Source organism: Mustela putorius, unplaced genomic scaffold, assembly GCF_011764305.1.
Source record: "Mustela putorius furo isolate JIRA1106 unplaced genomic scaffold, ASM1176430v1.1 tig00000224_pilon_pilon_pilon, whole genome shotgun sequence".
In the NCBI taxonomy this organism is placed as follows: domain Eukaryota; kingdom Metazoa; phylum Chordata; class Mammalia; order Carnivora; family Mustelidae; genus Mustela; species Mustela putorius.
Window position 1 is genome coordinate 24,448,685 of NW_025421321.1, and position 18,923 is coordinate 24,467,607.

Consider the following 18,923-nt stretch of genomic DNA (forward strand, 5'->3'; position numbering starts at 1 on the left):
AAGTCTGCTACTGTATTGTATTGCTGTCCATTTCTTCCTTCGGTCTGTTAATATTTGCTTTATATATCCTGGTTCTTTTCTGATGTGTACATAAACATTTACAAATATATCCTTTTGCTGGATTGACACTTTTATTGCGATATAATGACCTTCTTTGTCTCTTATTACAGTCTTTGTTTTCAAACCTATTTTGTATGGGTATACCAGATTTCTTTTGGTTTCTGTTTGCATGGAACACCTTTTTCTATCCCTTTACTTTTAGTTTTTGTGTGTTCTTACATCTGAAAGTGAGTCCATTTTAGGCAACACATTTTTTTTATCCACCCTATGTCCTTGGTTTGGAGTATTTTGCCCATTTATGTTTAAAGTAATCACTGATAGATTAGTTACTATTGTTTTGTTAATTGTTTTCTGGCATTTTGTAACTCCTTTGTTCTTCTCTTGCTCTGTTCCTTTGTGATTTGAGGATTTTCTGTAGTGTAGTGGTATGCGTAGATTCCTTTATCTTTACTGTATCTACTATAGTTTTGTTTTGTGGTTACCATGAGGCTTTTCTAAACCAACTTACAACAGTCTATTTTAAGTTAATAGTTTTAGTTTGAATACCTTCTAAAGCTTTACATTTTTACTCCTCTCTCCCATCTTTTGTTTTTGATGTCACAACTTACATCTTTTTTTTTTTTGTCTATTAACAAATTATTGTAGTTGTTTTTAGTACTTTTGTCTTTTAACTTTCATCCTATTTTTATACGTAATTAAGCTACCCCCTGTACAACATTAAGTTATTCTGAATTTTACTCTATATTTACCTTTACCAGTGAAATTTATACTTTCGTATCTTTTCCTATTATTGATTGGTGCCCTTTTATCTCAACTTAAAGAAGTCCCTCAAACATTTCTTGTCAGGCTCTTCTAAAGGTGATGAAATCTTTTAGCTTTTGATTGCCTGAAAAAGTCTTCATCTCTCCTTCAATTCTGAAGGATGACTTTGTCAGGTAGAGTATTTTTAGTTGGCACTTTTTTTCTTCAGCAAGTTAAATATATTGTGCCATTCCCTGTAAAGTTTCTGGCCTGCAGAGTTTATTTTGAAAATTTGCTTATAGTCTTAATGGGACTTCCCTTGTACAAAACAGATTATTTTTCTCTTGGTGCTTTTAAGAGTTTCTCCTTGTCTTTAACTTTTGAGATTTTAATTATAGGATGTCTTGGTATGGGTTTCTTTGGGTCATCTTATATGGAACTCTCTGCTTCCTGGATCTGAATGTCTGTTTACTTCCTCATGTGAGGGAAATTTTCACCCTTTATTTCTGCAAATGAGTTTTCTGGCCCATTGTCTCCCTTTTCTTCTAGGACCCTTATAATATCAATGTTAGTCTACTTGGGACTGTTTCATAAATCCCTTAACCTGTCTTCATTCTTTTTTTTTTTTTCCTTCTTGCTGCTCTGATTGGATGTGTTCTCCTGCCCTCTGAGTTTACTGAACTTTCTCCTTCTTCATCTAGTGTCCTGTTGAACCCCTCTAGTATATTATTCAGTTCAGTTATTGTTTTCATCTCTGTGATTTCTGTTTGGTATTTTCTTACATATTTTATTTCTTTGTTGAAATTCTCACTTTGTTCATGTTTTGTTCCCCTGAGCTCAGGGAGTATCTGTAGGACTGTTCTTTTGAACTCTTTGTCCGGTAAATGACTTATTTCCAATTCACTGCAGTCTTTTTCTGAGATTTTATCTTGTTCTTTCATTTGGAACATATTCTTCTATTTGTTCTTTTTTTTTTTTTTCTCTCTCTATTGGTTTCTCTACATTAGATAAAATGTCCGCCTCTCCTGGTCTTAAAGAGATGGCCTCATGTAGGTGAGTCTTACTGTTCTACCCTTCCCGTAGCTCTTGACTGCCCATCAAACCTTTGTGATTGTATTAACGGCCTACTTGGTTCTTTGTCATTCCCAGTAATTGAGGGTGTACCAAGACCTGTCAGTGTCTCAAAGGGAAGGATCTTAGTTGGCATCTATATTCAGTCTGATTGGAAGCCAGACCCCAGACAGCAGCTTTTTTTTTTTATTTTTTAAGATTTTATTTATTTATTTGACAGAGAGAGATCACAAGTAGGCAGAGAGGCAGGCAGAGAGAGAAAGGAGGAAGCAGGCTCCCTGCTGAGCAGAGAGCCTGATGCGGGACTTGATCCCAGGATCCTGAGATCATGACCCGAGCTGAAGGCAGCAGCTTAACCCACTGAGCCACCCAGGCACCCCAGACAGCAGCTTTTAAAGTATGTACGTATACCTCTTTCAGGTAAAGAGCAGAAGATGGGCATTTCTGTTGGTTCTCTCTGCACTGAGCCCTGGGGCAACAGCTAGTGAAGAATTGTTTGTTTGCTTACCATGCCACTGAACCTGTGAACACAAGCTCTGGTAGCCTTCAGAACCAGGCTATCAAGAGATGTATCCTCTAGGGGCCAGCCACAAAAGCTGGGGTGCCAGATCTGAGCATAACCTCTGTTCTTGGAGACACTGATGACCTGGGATAGGTCAAAGGGAGAATGCAAAGATGATACCCACTGATCTCACTAAGCCAACCCTTAGATGTGTATTTATTTAGAGGTTGGCCCCTCAGGCCACAGTTATGAAGATAAATTAATAGGCCTCTTCCATAGAGAGACTGGGCATCTCCGTCTGCTCTGTCTCTGCTGTGCCTTAGGGGGTAGCTGATTAAGAACTGTTTCTTTATTTGTCACAGTCCTGTGGGATCCATGAATGTAGGTACTGCTGGCCTCCCAAGCTGGGAGGTCAAGGGGTGACTTTTGGGCAGTAGTCATGAAAACCTTGGTGCCCCTTGTGGCACAGGACATAGCAGCAAGTGGGGAACAAAGCAGAGGGAGAGTGCAAATGTAGCCTCCTCAGTCTTTGAAGAGTATTTCAGTGGGTCTCTAGATGTGTATTAGATTAGATGCCTGCTCTTCAGACCGAAATGTTAAGCAAATAGTCCCTGAAATGTTAAGCAAATTGTCTCTGGGCATTGTTTACTTCTAAGGAGGAGCATTTCAGCTTCTTCTATACTGGGCCCTGGAGAATAGTCACAGTGAGCCCACTATTTTTTAATTTGTTATAGCCTTGTGGATCCTGTGGATACAAGTGCTAATGGCTTTCAAAGCCAGATATTTTGGAAGCTTTTCTCTCAGGTGGGGGTCTTAAATATTGGGGTATCAGATGTGGGCTTCAAAACTTTCACTCCTCAGAAAGAAGCTCCAACTTGTGAGCTTGCTGCCAGTTGTGGGTTGATGCTCAAGGGTGGGACTTATAGCAAGATTGTGTCTCAGCCACCCCTATTCATTTTGATGTGAGATTTTTTTTCTTTGTTTTTCTTTGTTCGCCTGATATATATGAATCATTCAGTTATTTTTGAGTTTCTTCCAGGGGAAATTATTCCATATGTAGCTTTAAATAGGTGTGTCCATGGGAGGAGTGAATTCAGGACCATCCTATGTCTCTGTCTTGACCTAGGATCTTGTATATAGAATTTTAATTTTGTGTGTGTGTGTGTGTGTGTGTAAATATCTGCTTACACATGTCTTGCTCCTCCTTAGAATGTAAATAAACTCCCAATAGGGCGTGAACCTGACTTATTCACTATCCAATCCCTAGTCTTGGGCACATAGTAGGTACTTAATAAAAAATGTTTGAATAAACGAATGAATATATCCCTCCTTCTTTCAATGTTTTCATTGAGGATAGGGATGTTATCATTTATTTCTTGGTATTTCCAAGAACACAAGAAATGATTGTGATTCTGATGTTTTAGTTCATTTGGTCATTTTTATTGAGCATATACTACATGCAGACACTGGCTAAGTATTGAGGATACAACAGTGTATACAACTGAGAAAATTCTTGTATTCACAGACATTAGTGAGAGGAAATGGACAATAAATGTAATAAAAAGTAAATTATTTGATGTTTTTTGCTGCTGTTGGAATAGAATTAATATTCCTGGAGTGCCTTGGTGGCCCAGTGGGTTAAGCATCTACCTTCAGCTCAGGTCATGATCTTGGGGTCCTGGGATGGAGCCCTGCCTAGGGCTCCCTGCTTAGCGGGGAGTCTGCTTCTCCCTTTCCCTCTGCCTCTGCTCTTCACTTGTGCTCGATCTCTCTCTCTCAAATAAATAAAATATGTTTTTAAAAAAAGAATTAATATTCCTCTTTACTTCCTGTTTCTGAAGAACCAAGTGTTGAATCTCTTCTGTAATAAAATAGTAAGTGATACAAAGCCTATAACAGAAATAGGGATATGTTAATTAGCAAATGGTAACTAAAGCTCTGGAAAAGTGTGAAAAGAGAAGGACAAGAAAGAGACAGGGCAAAAGGATTGTTGCTGGGGCGCCTGGGTGGCTCAGTGGGTTAAAGCCTCTGCCTTTGGCTCAGGTCATGATCCCAGGGTCCTGGGCTCGAGTCCCACATTGGGCTCTCTGCTCAGCAGGGAGCCTGCTTCCCTTTCTCTCTCTCTGCCTACTTGTGATCTCTGTCAAATAAATAAATAAAATCTTTTAAAAAAATCACTAATGCTTTAAAAAATAATAATAATAACATTGTTGCTGCAAAGCAGAGTTTCCTCCACAGCTGAGCTGCCTGCCCTCTCATTCTGCAATCTTACCCTGGCTGCTTTCACCATGTATCTGTCCTTCTCAACCTTGAAAGCCCATCATGATGTTTGCTGGCAGGGTTTTGAGTGACTGACCCTGAACTAGCTGTTGCCAGGGTATCCCTCCTTACTACTCAAAGTGGGAATAATAAATCAACCTATGTACCGTTTCCATTTCAAGACACATAAAGTGAATTCAGAGCAAGGGGAAAGAGTTAACTGCATGCTTAAAGAAAAAAAAAAGGCCTTGTGCCCTTAAAAAATACTTTTTTTGTAAATAAATACATCCTTTCATTGGATCCTTTTAAGACCACTGTGAGTTGGTTAAGGTGAGGATTATAATTCACGTGTCTATATACCCCCAGTTAACCGTTCTTTTGTCCCAGCATCCCATTTGGCTTAGCATGGTTTTTGTAGACTTAATTTTTTTAGAGCAGTTTTAGGTTCACAGCAAAATTGAATGGAAGGTACAGAGATTTCTCCTAGACCCCCTGCCACCGCACATGCACAACCTTCCTGACTATCAACATTCCCACCAGAGTGGTACAGCTGTTACAGTGGGGGAGGCTACACTGGCATATCATCACTCAAAGCCCATCGGTCACATTAGAGCTCACTCCCAGTGTTACAGATTATGTGGGTTTTGACACATGTATAATAACATGCATCCACCATTATAGTGTCTTTCAGAAGGTTTTCACCACCCTGGAAATCCTCTGTGCCTTGCCTATTCATCCCTCTGTTCTGAACTTATCACTTTGTAATAAAGTGTCATAATTTTGTTTTTGAAAATATTTTGATAGAACTATTCATTTCAACACAGTAAAGTTGCTTTCTTGGTTAAAAACTAAATATTTTTAAAGTATGTAAATTTATGGGATGACAGGGTGACTCTGTCTGTTAAGCGTCTGCTGTCAGCTCAGGTCATGATCTTGGGGTCCTGGAATCCAGCCCCACCTGAGTCTCCCTGGTCAGCAGGGAGTCTGCTTCTCCCTCTCCCTGCTGTTCCCCCTGCTTGTGTGCACAGGCTCACTCTCTCTCTACACATAAATAAAATCCTTTTTAAAATAAGTATGTAAATTTAATTTGTCTTTCAAAGTAGTTTCAACTTGGATGATGAGTTACATAGTCTCCATAATGACAGTCTGCATTTAATGCAGAGAAAAACTGGTTTCCAGAAAGAAAGGAACACTCTCTGGTGTGTCTGGCCAATCAGGTCTAGAGCAGAACTAAAACCCTGTGCTCTGACTTTTGGCACTTTCTATACCAGAGACAAAGCCCACTAGGGAGACAACTAAGATCTCAAAGCTTATCACATCCCTGCCTTATTTAAAGTAGTTGTGAAAGCAGGATTCTGTCTGTATTTCTAATTCAGACATGAGAAAATGCACTAAGTAAATAATTACCTGGTAAAGAACAAAACAGACCACAAGAAGTCCAAGAAATAAAAAATCAGGTAGGCAAATGAAGACCTGCCTGGAGAGTATGCACTCTTGAGGTGGTAGTTTGTACCTCAAAGGAGTACTGTGCTTTTAGAGAGGACTGTATAAAATGTTAAGTCGGAGAAGAATAGCATCTTCACTGACAAATGTTTGATGGTATTTTGCGACTGAAATTAGTTTCATTTGCATATTTCTGCGACATGGTACATCTGTTTATCCAGCAAAATGTGTCTAGGTCCTGATCAACTACATAGTAAACTTGTCTAATATGGCAATTAACCATTCTGTAGTATTGCCCGCATGTAAGTTTAATATAGTGTTAGTATCCTAAAGATTGAAGTGACTCCTAACTTTTCCATAGCAAATCAGAAGTACATTATTTCAAAAAGGGACAGGTTTTCATAAACACCAATTTCTCCTCATACTCATTTTAAGATGTAGTATTTAAAATACATCCTGATGTAAAAGCACATAGTTACCCCACGTCAGTTGGGAGTGATTACTCCCGTGTAAAATCTAGCTTGCAAGGGGCAGGGTAAATGATCAACGTGTGGAAGGAAATGGCAAATAATACAGAATAGTGTGTGGAGTTGACATTTCTCCTTCAGGCATTTTTTTTTTTTTTAGATTACCTAAATTGAATTTTTTTTATTTTTTAATATTTTTATAACCATATAATGTATTATTAGCCCCAGGGGTACAGGTCTGTGAATCGCCAGGTTTACACACTTCACAGCACTCACCATAGCACATACCCTCCCCAGTGTCCATAATCCTTCAGGCATTTTTAAGATGCGTTGCGTTAGGTGCTATCCTGGGTGATAGGATGTTCAGGTGTTTTTCTTGATTTACAAATGGTGTGAATATGTTTTTATTTTGTTTCTTTATTTTCGCCAGGCCTCTCTATCCGGAGCGTGTGCTGGAAGGCAGACCGCCTGCTAGCAGGGACCCAGGACAGTGAGATATTTGAAGTGATCGTGCGCGAAAGAGACAAGCCGATGCTGATCCTGCAAGGCCACTGTGAGGGGGAGCTCTGGGCGCTGGCCCTGCACCCCAAGAAGCCACTAGCTGTGACAGGCAGTGACGACCGTTCTGTCAGGTGAGGCCCTGGCAATGATGGCTAGCCTCTCCTTGGCTGCCTTGGGATAACAGATTTATTTTGCCCAAATTTGCATGTTACTCAAAAGAAGGATAAACCACAGTACAGAACCACATAGGTTTCAAGTAGAATGTTGAGACATTTAGCTCAACAACGCTTGGCTTCTTAGCATTTTGTTGTTGCTCTCTTTCTTTGGCTCCATCTTAAGTCACGAAAATGCTCTGCAGAGTGAAAATACACTGCTACTAGTTAGACTCCTGGTTCTCTTTCAGTTGACGGTGAGCTAAGGGCATCTCTCTGTGGTAAGATCATACTTCCCCCTCATGTGTTGGGTCTTCCGCAGGGGACTGCGCACAGCATTTTACACTTTTGTTATAGACATTCATCTCCACTGGTGAATTCATGAGTTTGTCTTCATCAAAACTTAAATTCTAATTTTCAAAGTTGTCTTCAGTGTGAGGAAACAACTATTTCTTTGCAAATTCTCAGATGGAATTTTGAACATTGTCCTCAAATGAAAGGAAAGCACTGGTTCCTAAGAAGACAGGAAATTTTATTAGGGCCTCAAAGATTCTTGCTGTGGATCGTTTGTGGGTTTTTTTTTTTGTTTTTTGTTGTTGTTTTGTTTTGTTTTTTGAGAGCACAGCATTATGTAAAATGAACAAAATGAGCATACTTTGAATGTCTCTGTGACTGTTGAAGGGCTAAACATAGGAATTAGATGTGTGTGAGGAAGGCTGTTCCACTGACTTGAGTATTTCTGTATTTGCTGCTGACCTTTAAATGTGCCCCATGACAAGCAGGCCGAAGAGTGCGTGCTAGTGGGTGAGACAGGCTGCTGGATCAACTGGTTGATTGATTACTGCTTCTGGGCTCTAATATCTAAATTAGACCATTGTAGACTAGATTGGAGGCTCCTGCTTCTCCCCTGCTCTGGTTCTTCATGTCTATGAATCTGACCAAGGCACAGTATACTCATTAGTGGCATGTAAATCCAGAAGTAAATCCATTTTGTGATCTCTATCAAGCACTGAAGCCCCATCAATCTAAAATCAGTAAACACACACTTGTGTCTCCATGTGGCATACATGTTTATTTGGTTTAAGTTTCTCTTTCCTCAACCAAGCCCTCTTCTCTGCCTTTTCCTTTCTTGACTCCGGACCTTCCCTGAGCAGGCAAAATGATGCCACCAAGTTACTCGAGCACCTGAGATACTCGATTTATACTCATCCTATAGAAATGATTTCAAGAAAGTCTTTGGCTTTTGTTTTTTGACAACTTTGTTGCATCTGAGAAATGCAGACATCTCCAAGGAGGCCCGACTGTCAGAAAGTCTTCTTCCCCTTAACCATGAATTTGGCTAAAATTAGAAATGTTCTTTTACACTGATTGTTGAAACTTTAGAGACTAAGTCCTAATTTCTTGAGAAAGATGAGCTGAGTGACTTTATAAGAATGGTACAGTCTACTGGGGAGTGATAGTTTCTGCATGCTAGTAAAGCAAAGCTTACATTGCTTTAAATAGTACAAGGCTAAAAGCAGCGTGAGATTATGAATAATGGACGAGGTATTGCAAGACTACCATGAGCTTTAGGCTGTTGCATGCAGGCTGCCTCCGGGATCAGTGAGCTCTTCGCCGTGCAGCTCTTCATTTTAAGGAGCTTGCCTCCATGCGTCCTGATGGCAGGGCCCACTTAGAGAAACTGCATCACGTCTGACTTATTGGTACCTCTAGATGCTCGGTCCCGCTGGAAGATCCTGTTATTTGTGTGTTTAAAGAAGACAGTCTTAGGACCACGAACAGATAGAGGTCAGCTACCCCAACTACAACTAGCATAAACATTTATTTGTATCTTCAAAGGTTTAGTTCATGTTCACTCAGTCTGAGGTGCTATACCTGTTGCCCGACCTCCATTTCTCCCCAGCAGCAGTGTCCATCAGCCAGGGGTACTGTGAAGCATCTGCCCCGAGTAAGGATGGTGGACCTGTCTGCAGTGGGGTGCCCAGGGGACTTGTGAGGAATGACAGTGGATGACTGGAGACAACCAACTATGGGAGCATCCTGGGCAGGGGCAGGGTGTCTTCTGATCCTCTCCATCTCAGACAGGTTCTCTTTCCAGGGAGGCCAACAAAAGTAAGTAAGGCGTGTTTCGATCTAAAGCTGCTTAAATAACACAGTTACTAGAAAGGTACTCATATATTTTTTAAACAAACTAACAATAATAACATCCAATAGTACTTCTTTTTCCCTAAGTGTTATTAACAACCATTGGTATAAATAAAGAACGATTTTTAATTTCCAAAAAGAATAGCAAGATTTTGTGTGAAGGAGTGTTTAAAATGTCCTTATTCTATTAATCTCAAAATCTCTGGAAATGTTACCTCATTTTAGAATTCTTGCTGGGTATTTCATATGGTGCCACTGACCCAGCGACAAACTCAACACCTTCCCAGATTGCCAGACCTGCAGCGAGGAAGGACTGGTGTGAAGTTGGTACGTCCTCTGCTGTCATCACCACCAGAGTGGTGAACAGGCCTTGCAACCGAGGCCTGCCACCGTGAGAAGTGGGGTTTGTTTTCAACTTTTTTCTTGTGCGTAGGCTGTGGAGCCTGGCCGACCACGCCTTGATCGCCCGCTGTAACATGGAGGAAGCAGTTCGCAGTGTGGCCTTCAGCCCCGATGGATCTCAGCTGGCCCTGGGCATGAAGGATGGCTCTTTCATTGTGCTCCGAGTCAGGCACGTATCAATACGGAAAATGATGTCAGAAATGCTCCCTTGTTGAAACTAGTTCTCCTGTCCAGGGTGTATGCCAGGACTTCGGGAAAAAGGCATTGAAATAAATCTTTCAAATAGGAAAACTCTAGATACACAGTCCCCTAACTGTATTTCCCAAGTTCAAACACTGAAAATCCACCGCTCTTGGGTAACTCATTTGGCAGGATGTTGTGACTCAGTGAACTGATTTGTGACTGTTTATTGCCTATTAATCTCTTAATAGGAATAATTATCATGTGATTTGCAACAAAAATATTAATTTTTGTTTAATACGGGGTGCTGCCCTAACTCCTACTGGGGATGTTACATAATATATTGTACGTGAACCTTTCTAAAATCTGGTGAATAATAAGCTCCCAAGCTCATCTGGTCCCAAGGGGCTATGGGCTTTTAGGAAGCCAAGAAATGAGAAAGCAGTCTCCAGCCCTGCCAGATTTTTAGAGGTGAGCTTGAGTAAAAGATTTCTTTCATCTATAATGAAAAATTAAATGGAATATTTCATATTTATTAACATCCTGTATTTACTGGACAAAAATGATGACTCACACTTGTAAATTCTCGAAACACACTCGGTTTTCTGGCTTACACAATTTGTGATTATAGAAAGAAAATGCAGCTGTAAATTAGATACTTCATGTTTTGCACATAGAAGATTCTATATAGCTTTGAGAAATGATCTTGGCACGGTTTATTACACTGAATTCTCATTTACCAGCCACACACAACTTATTACTGAGTTGGTGGGCAACATTTTCTTTCTCTGCTAAGTGATGTGTGAAAAGATGGCTAATTACCAGATCTTTTCTTGTTTGAATTTCTTTTGATGGATTTCCCAAGCCAAAAAAGCCTTAAAAACCCCCAAACCCTGTTTGATGACACCCGTTTGATGATATTATAGTAAATTATATCATGTAGTATATACACAGTGTATAGTATATGTATAATAAATGATAGTGCTATTAATAAGTAATAGCAGGTGAGGGGAATTATCATGTGGAAGCTAATATTTGCCATTATTTGTGCACTGATTTCGTTGGGAGTAGAAGATGTTGGTACTGGCACAGGGGACCTGCTAGTCAGAATTCTGTCATATGGTGACAACTTTCAAATGAGAGCAGCAGTTCTTACCAGAATCTGATCAGAAGGGATACAAAATCTGGGTGATCTGATAAATGAATTGTTGAGCTTTCATGGTGAAAATTAAATAATTATATAAGAATTTAGTATTTAAAAAAGTAACCTTGACATAGTTTACTTTTCTCTGGGATGTGTTTTTTAAATAATTTTACAAACCCCAATTTAAGGCAAAAATTTTAGGGGAAAATAATACCTAATTAACCATGAAAGAAAATGGGCATTTCATTAAATATTTTTGTTGTTTTATTTTGGAAGCCCCAGATATTTCAAATATTGGTCAATTTTGCCTAAAAGGGGCAGAAACTAAAGAGTATTTTATATCTTTTTTCAAAAGTTAAGTCTTTAATTCTTATAGGTGTTCTCTCCCTTTTGAAACCATTTTTTCTCTGACATACAAATTTTGAGACATGGCTTGGTTTTCCTATTTCTTGATTTGCTGCTTATCACTTTTTATTGCTGCTTTTTATTCTTATAGAGATATGACAGAAGTGGTTCATATCAAAGATCGAAAAGAAGTCATTCATGAAATGAAATTTTCTCCAGATGGCTCTTACCTCGCGGTGGGATCCAATGATGGCCCAGTGGACGTGTATGCCGTGGCCCAGCGATACAAGAAGATTGGAGAATGCAGCAAGTCCCTTAGTTTCATCACACACATTGACTGGTCTTTGGATAGCAAATACTTGCAGACTAATGACGGTGCAGGAGAACGCCTGTTCTACAAGATGCCATGTAAGTCTTGCAGGCACTGGATGTTTGTGCAAATCGAAACTCTGAACCACATACAGTAAATACAGAAGAACGTCATCATGGTCTTAGAGCAAGGAATGTTCTCAGAAACACGACCACCCCCCCACCACCACCAAATCTCAAACTCTCAAAGAAAAGATTGATAAATTGGAACATATTAACATAAAAAAATCACTGCACAATGAAAGAGATCATGAAAAGACAAGGCACAGACTGGACAGAAGTATTTGTAGTGGTTATGATGGGCAAAGGATGTAGAGCTAGAAGTTATAAAGAATGCCTAAAGATAACTGGAAGGAAAGATATCTTAGAAAAATGCCCCCAAATGCTAAACATTTGAGGATTGCTGTCCTCATTTGCTATAATGGTTTTAGTCCAAAATTTGTGCTCTTCACAATTGGAAGCCTTTATGATATCATTTGGTGAAACATGCTGATTGAGATTTAGAAAGTACAATTTTTATTTGTCACCTCCACTATCTCTCTTAGAAGAGTTTCATGAGACTTCTATTACATTTAGTGACATGTAGTTTGTAATACTAAAATGGCAGGAATAAAAGACAAATTTCTGTATTGTAATCTTTGACTAATTTTTTAAAATTTTTAATTTTTTTATAAACATATAATATAGTTTTATCCCCAGGGGTACAGGTCTGTGAATCGCCAGGTTTACACACTTCACAGCACTCACCAAAGCACATACCCTCCTCAATGTCCATAACCCCACCCCCCTTCTCACAACCCCCCTCCCCCCAGCAACCCTCAGTTTGTTTTGAGAGATTAAGAGTCACTTACGGTTTGTCTCCCTCCCAATCCCATCTTGTTTCATTGATTCTTCTCCTATGCCCTTAACCCCCCACATTGCATCTCCACTTCCTCATATCAGGGAGATCATATGATAGTTGTCTTTCTCCGCTTGACTTATTTCGCTAAGCATGATACCCTCTAGTTCCATCCACATCATCGCAAATGGCAAGATTTCATTTCTTTTGATGGCTGCATAGTATTCCATTGTGTATATATATACCACATCTTCTTGATCTATTCATCTGTTGATGGACATCTAGGTTCTTTCCATTGTTTGGCTATTGTAGACATTGCTGCTATAAACATTCGGGTGCATGTGCCCCTTCGGATCACTATGCTTGTATCTTTAGGATAAATACCCAGTAGTGCTATTGCTCGGTCATAGGGTAGTTCTCTTTTCAACATTTTGAAGAACCTCCATGTTGTTTTCCAGAGTGGTTGCACCAGCTTGCATTCCCACCAACAGTGTAGGAGGGTTCCCCTTTCTCTGCCAGCATCTGTCATTTCCTGACTTGTTAATTTTAGCCATTCTGACTGGTGTGAGGTGATATCGCATTGTGGTTTTGATTTGTATTTCCCTGATGCCGAGTGATATGGAGCCCTTTTTCATGTGTCTGTTGGCCATCTGGATGTCTTCTTTGCAGAAATGTCTGTTCATGTCTTCTGTCCATTTCTTGATTGGATTATTTGTTCTTTGGGTGTTGAGTTTGCTAAGTTCTTTATAGATTTTGGACACTAGCCCTTTATCTGATATGTCGTTTGCAAATATCTTCTCCCATTCTGTCAGTTGTCTTTTGGTTTTGTTAACTGTTTCCTTTGCTGTGCAAAAGCTTTTGATTTTTATAAAATCCCAATAGTTCATTTTTGCCCTTGCTTCCCTTGCCTTTGGCGATGTTCCTAGGAAGAAGTTGCTGTGGCTGAGGTGGAAGAGGTTGCTGCCTGTGTTCTTCTAAAGGATTTTGATGGATTCCTTTCTCACACTGAGGTCCTTCATCCATTTTGAGTCTATTTTCGTGTGTAGTGTAAGGAAATGGTCCAATTTCATTTTTCTGCATGTGGCTGTCCAATTTTCCCAATGCCATTTATTGAAGAGGCTGTCTTTTTTCCATTGGACATTCTTTCCTGCTTTGTCAAAGATGAGTTGATCATAGAGTTGAGGGTCTATTTCTGGGCTTTCTATTCTATTTCAATTTCCATTGATCTATGTTTCTGTTTTTGTGCCAGTACCATGCTGTTTTGATGATGACTGCTTTGTAAGAGAGCTTAAAGTCCAGAATTGTGATGCCACCAACTTTGGCTTTCTTTTTTCAATATTCTTTTGGCTATTCGAGGTTTTTTCTGGTTCCATATAAATTTTAGGATTATTTGTTCTATTTCTTTGAAAAAGATGGATGGTACTTTGATAGGAATTGCATTAAATGTGTAGATTGCTTTTGGTAGCATAGACATTTTCACAATATTTATTCTTCCAATCCAGGAGCATGGAACATTTTTCCATTTCTTTGTGTCTTCCTCAATTTCTTTCATGAGTACTTTATAGTTTTCTGAGTATAGATTCTTTGCCTCTTTGGTTAGGTTTATTCCTAGGTATCTTATGGTTTTGGGCGCAATTGAAAATGGGATTGACTCTTTAATTTCTCTTTCTTCTCACTAGTTATTGGTGTAGAGAAATGCAACTGATTTCTGTGCATTGATTTTATATCCTGACACTTTACTGAATTCCTATACAAGTTCTAGCAGTTTTGGAGTGGAGTCTTTTGGGTTTTCCACATATAGTATCATATCATCTGCAAAGAGTGATAGTTTGACTTCTTCTTTGCCTATTTGGATGCCTTTAATTTCCTTTTGTTGTCTGATTGCTGTGGCTAGGACTTCTAGTACTATGTTGAATAGCAGTGGTGGTAATGGATATCCCTTCCCTGTTCCTGACCTTAGCAGAAAAGCTTTCAGTTTTTCTCCATTGAGAATGATATTTGCGGTGGGTTTTTCATAGATGGCTTTGATGATATTGAGGTATGTGCCCTCTATCCCTACACTTTGAAGAGTTTTGATCAGGAAGGGATGCTGTACTTTGTCAAATGCTTTTTCAGCATCTATTGAGAGTATTATATGGTTCTTGTTCTTTCTTTTATTAATGTGTTATATCACATTGATTGATTTGCGGATGTTGAACCAACCTTGCAGCCCTGGAATAAATCCCACTTGGTGATGGTGAATGATCCTTTTAATGTACTGTTGAATCCTATTGGCTAGTATTTTGGTGAGAATTTTCGCATCTGTGTTCATCAAAGATATTGGTCTGTAGTTCTCTTTTTGATGGGATCTTCGTCTGGTTTTGGAATCAAGTTGATGCTGGCCTCATAAAAAGAGTTTGGAAGTTTTCCTTCCATTTCTATTTTTTGCAACAGTTTCAGGAGAATAGGAATTAGTTCTTCTTTAAATGTTTGGTAGAATTTCCCCGGGAAGCCGTCTGGCCCTGGGCTTTTGTTGGTTTGGAGGTTTTTGATGACTATTTCAATCTCCTTACTGGTTATGGGTCTGTTCAGGCTTTCTATTTCTTCCCAGTTCAGTTGTGGTAGTTTATATGTCTCTAGGAATGCATCCATTTCTTCCAGATTGTTAAATTTGTTGGCGTAGAGTTGCTCATAGTATGTTCTTACAATTGTTTGTATTTCTTTGGTGTTAGTTGTGATCTCTCCTCTTTCATTCATGATTTTATTTATTTGGGTCTTTTTCGTTGATTTGTTCTATTGTTTTTTTGGTTTCTATTTCATTGTTTTCTGCTCTGATCTTTATGATTTCTCTTCTTCTGCTGGGTTTGGGATTTCTTTCTTGTTCTTTCTCCAGCTCCTTTAGGTGTAAGGTTTGGTTGTGTACCTGAGACCTTTCTTGTTTCTTGAGAAAGGCTTGTATTGCTATATATTTTCCTCTCAGGACTGCCTTTGTTGTGTCCCACAGATTTTGAACCATTGTGTTTTCATTATCATTTGTTTCCATGAATTTTCTCAATTTTTCTTTAATTTCCTGGTTGACCCATTCATTCTTTAGAAGGATGCTCTTTAGTCTCCATGTATTTGGGTTCTTTCCAAATTTCCTCTTGTGATTGAGTTCTAGCTTCAGAGCATTGTGGTCTGAAAATATGCAGGGAATTATCCCAATCTTTTGATACCGGCTGAGACCTGATTTAGGACCGAGGATGTGATCTATTCTGGAGAATGTTCCATGTGCACTAGAGAAGAATGCGTATTCTGTTGCTTTGGGATGAAATGTTCTCAATATATCTGTGAAGTCCATCCGGTCCAGTGTGTCATTTAAGGCCTTTATTTCCTTGTTGATCTTTTGCTTGGATGATCTGTCCATTTCAGTGAGGGGAGTGTTAAATTCCCCTACTATTATTGTATTATTCTTGATGTGTTTCTTTGATTTTATTATTAATTGGTTTATATAGGTGGCTGCTCCCACGTTGGGGGCATAGATATTTAAAATTGTTAGATCTTCTTGTTGGACAGATCCTTTGATTATGATATAGTATCCTTCCTCATCTCTTATTATATAGTCTTTGGCTTAAAATCTAATTGATCTGATATAAGGATTGCCACTCCTGCCTTCTTCTGATGTCCATTAGCATGGTAAATTCCTTTCCACCCCCTCACTTTAAATCTGGAGGTGTCTTCGGGTTTAAGATGAGTTTCTTGTAGGCAACATATAGATGGGTTTTTTGGTTTATGCATTCTGATACCCTGTGTCTTTTGATTGGGGCATTTAGCCCATTAACATTCAGGGTAACTATTGAGAGATATGAATTTAGTGCCATTGTATTGCCTGTAAGGTGACTGTTACTGTATATTGTCTCTGTTTCTTTGTGGTCAACTACTTTTAGGCTCTTTCTTTGCTTAGAGGACCCCTTTCAGTATTTTCTATAGAGCTGGTTTGGTGTTTGCAAATTCTTTCAGTTTTTGTTTGTCCTGGAAGCTTTTTATCTCTCCTATTTTCAATGATAGCCTAGCTGGATATAGTATTCTTGGCTGCATGTTTTTCTCGTTTAGTGCTCTGAATATATCATGTCAGCTCTTTCTGGCCTGCCAGGTCTCTGTGGATAAGTCTGCTGCCAATCTAATATTTTTATCATTGTATGTTACAGACTTCTTTTCCCGGGCTGCTTTCAGGATTTTCTCTTTGTCACTAAGACTTGTAAATTTTACTATTAGGTGACGGGATGTGGACCTATTCTTATTGATTTTGAGGGGCATTCTCTGCACCTCCTGGATTTTGATGCTTGTTCCCTTTGCCATATTGGTGAAATTCTCTCCAATAATTCTCTCAAGTATACCTTCTGCTCCCCTCTCTCTTTCTTCTTCTTCTGGAATCCCAATTATTCTAATGTTGTTTCGTCTTATGGTGTCACTTATCTCTCGAATTCTCCCCTCGTGGTCCAGTAGCTGTTTGTCCCTCTTTTGCTCAGCTTCTTTATTCTCTGTCATTTGGTCTTCTATATCACTAATTCTTTCTTCTGCCTCATTTATCCTAGCAGTGAGAGCCTCCATTTTTGATTGCACCTCATTAATAGCTTTTTTGATTTCAACTTGGTTAGATTTTCGTTCTTTTATTTCTCCAGAAAGGGCTTTTATATCTCCCGAGAGGGTTTCTCTAATATCTTCCATGCCTTTTTCGAGCCCGGCTAGAACCTTGAGAATTGTCATTCTGAACTCTAGATCTGACATATTACCAATGTCTGTATTGATTAGGTCCCTAGCCTTCGGTACTGTCTCTTGTTCTTTTTTTTTGTGGTGAATTTTTCTGCCTTGTCATTTTGTCCAGATAAGAGTATGTGAAGGAGCAAGTAAAATACTCAAAGGGTGGCAACAACCCCAGGAAAATATGCTTTAACCAAATCAGAAGAGATCCCAAATCGTGAGGGGGGAGAAAGGGGATAAAAAGAGGTTCAGAAAGAAAGAAAAAAAAAAAAAACGAAAGAAAGAAAGAAAAGAAGCAGTTAAAGAAAGAAAACGAATAAAGAACAAGTATAAAAAAGAAAAAATATATATATTAGCAAACTAGTTAAAAAACATTAAAAAAGAGGGTGCTTGGTGGCTCAGTGGGTTAAGCCACTGCCTTCGGCTCAGGTCATGATCTCAGGGTTCTGAGATCGAGTCCCACATCAGGCTCTCTATTCAGCAGGGAGCCTGCTTCCTCCTCTCTCTCTCTGCCTCTCTTCCTACTTGTGATCTCTCTCTCTGTCAAATAAATAATTTTTAAAAAAACATTAAAAAAGAAAAGGGTAAAAGTTAAAAAAAAATTTAGCAGAAGAAGAAAAAAAAAATTGAAAAAGAAAAATAAATAAATTAACTACAAGACTAAAGAATCATGGGGAGAAAGCCCTGAGTTCCGTGCTTTGCTTTCTCCTCTGGGATTCCGCTGCTCTCCTTGGTATTGAAACTGCACTCCTTGGTAGGTGAACTTGGTCCTGGCTGGATTTCTTGTTGATCTTCTGGGGAAGGGGCCGGTTGTAGTGATTCTCAAGTGTCTTTGCTTCAGGCAGAATTGCACCGCCCTTACCAGGGGCCGGGCTGAGTAATCCGCTCGGGGTTTGCTTTCTGGAGTTTCTGTTCCCTGAGCGCTTTCCGTAGAGTTCCGGAGGTCGGGAATGAAAATGGCGGCCTCCTGGTCTCTGGCCCGGAGGAGCTGAGAGCCCGGGGCCCCACTCCGCTGTGGCCTTCAAAGAACAGCGCCCAATTACTCCCATCTCTGTGGCCTCACCAGCGTGTGAACGGTTCAAGGTAACCCCGAGCTGGGAGCTCACTCCTCGGCTCTGTCTCTGGAGCCGACTTCCCCGATCTAATACTTGTAAGCTCTGAGACACTCAGACACCCCCGATCCTTCTGTGACCCTGCAGGACCTGAGGCCACGCTGATCTCGTGTGGGCTTCACCCTGGTTTAGCCTCTGGAACGATGTCCCTCAGCAGAACAGACTTTTAAAAGTCCTGATTTTGTGCTCTGTTGCTCCGCCGCTTGCCGGGAGCCGGCCCCTCCCCCCAGGGTCTATCTTCCCGTTGCTCTGGATTCACTTCTCCACCAGTCCTACCTTTCAGAAAATGGTTGATTTTCTGTTTCTAGAATTGCTGTTGTTCTTCTCTTCGATCTGCTGTTGGATTTGTAGGTGTTTGCAATCTTTAGATAAGCTATCTAGCTGATGTCCTGCTAGCTGAAGTAGTCTCAGCCTGCTACTTCTCTGCCATCTTGACTCCTCTAATTTTTTTAACATAAGAAAATTTTAATATG

At 39.7% G+C, this 18,923-nt stretch overlaps 1 protein-coding gene across 14 annotated transcripts in view; it reads left to right on the forward strand.

Moving 5' to 3' along the window:
• Positions 1 to 18,923, forward strand: part of EML6 (EMAP like 6) — a 311,304-nt gene that overhangs the window by 151,880 nt on the left and 140,501 nt on the right. For all 14 annotated transcript variants that reach the window (XR_006606026.1, XR_006606027.1, XR_006606028.1 and 11 more), the window contains exons 8-10: positions 6,974 to 7,175; positions 9,775 to 9,912; positions 11,564 to 11,820. Coding sequence is in view for 8 of the 14 variants with exons in the window: in XM_045077846.1 (XP_044933781.1) it covers positions 6,974 to 7,175; positions 9,775 to 9,912; positions 11,564 to 11,820 (597 nt within the window). In the remaining 6 variants the exon portion in view is untranslated. The remainder of the gene's footprint in view (positions 1 to 6,973; positions 7,176 to 9,774; positions 9,913 to 11,563; positions 11,821 to 18,923) is intronic.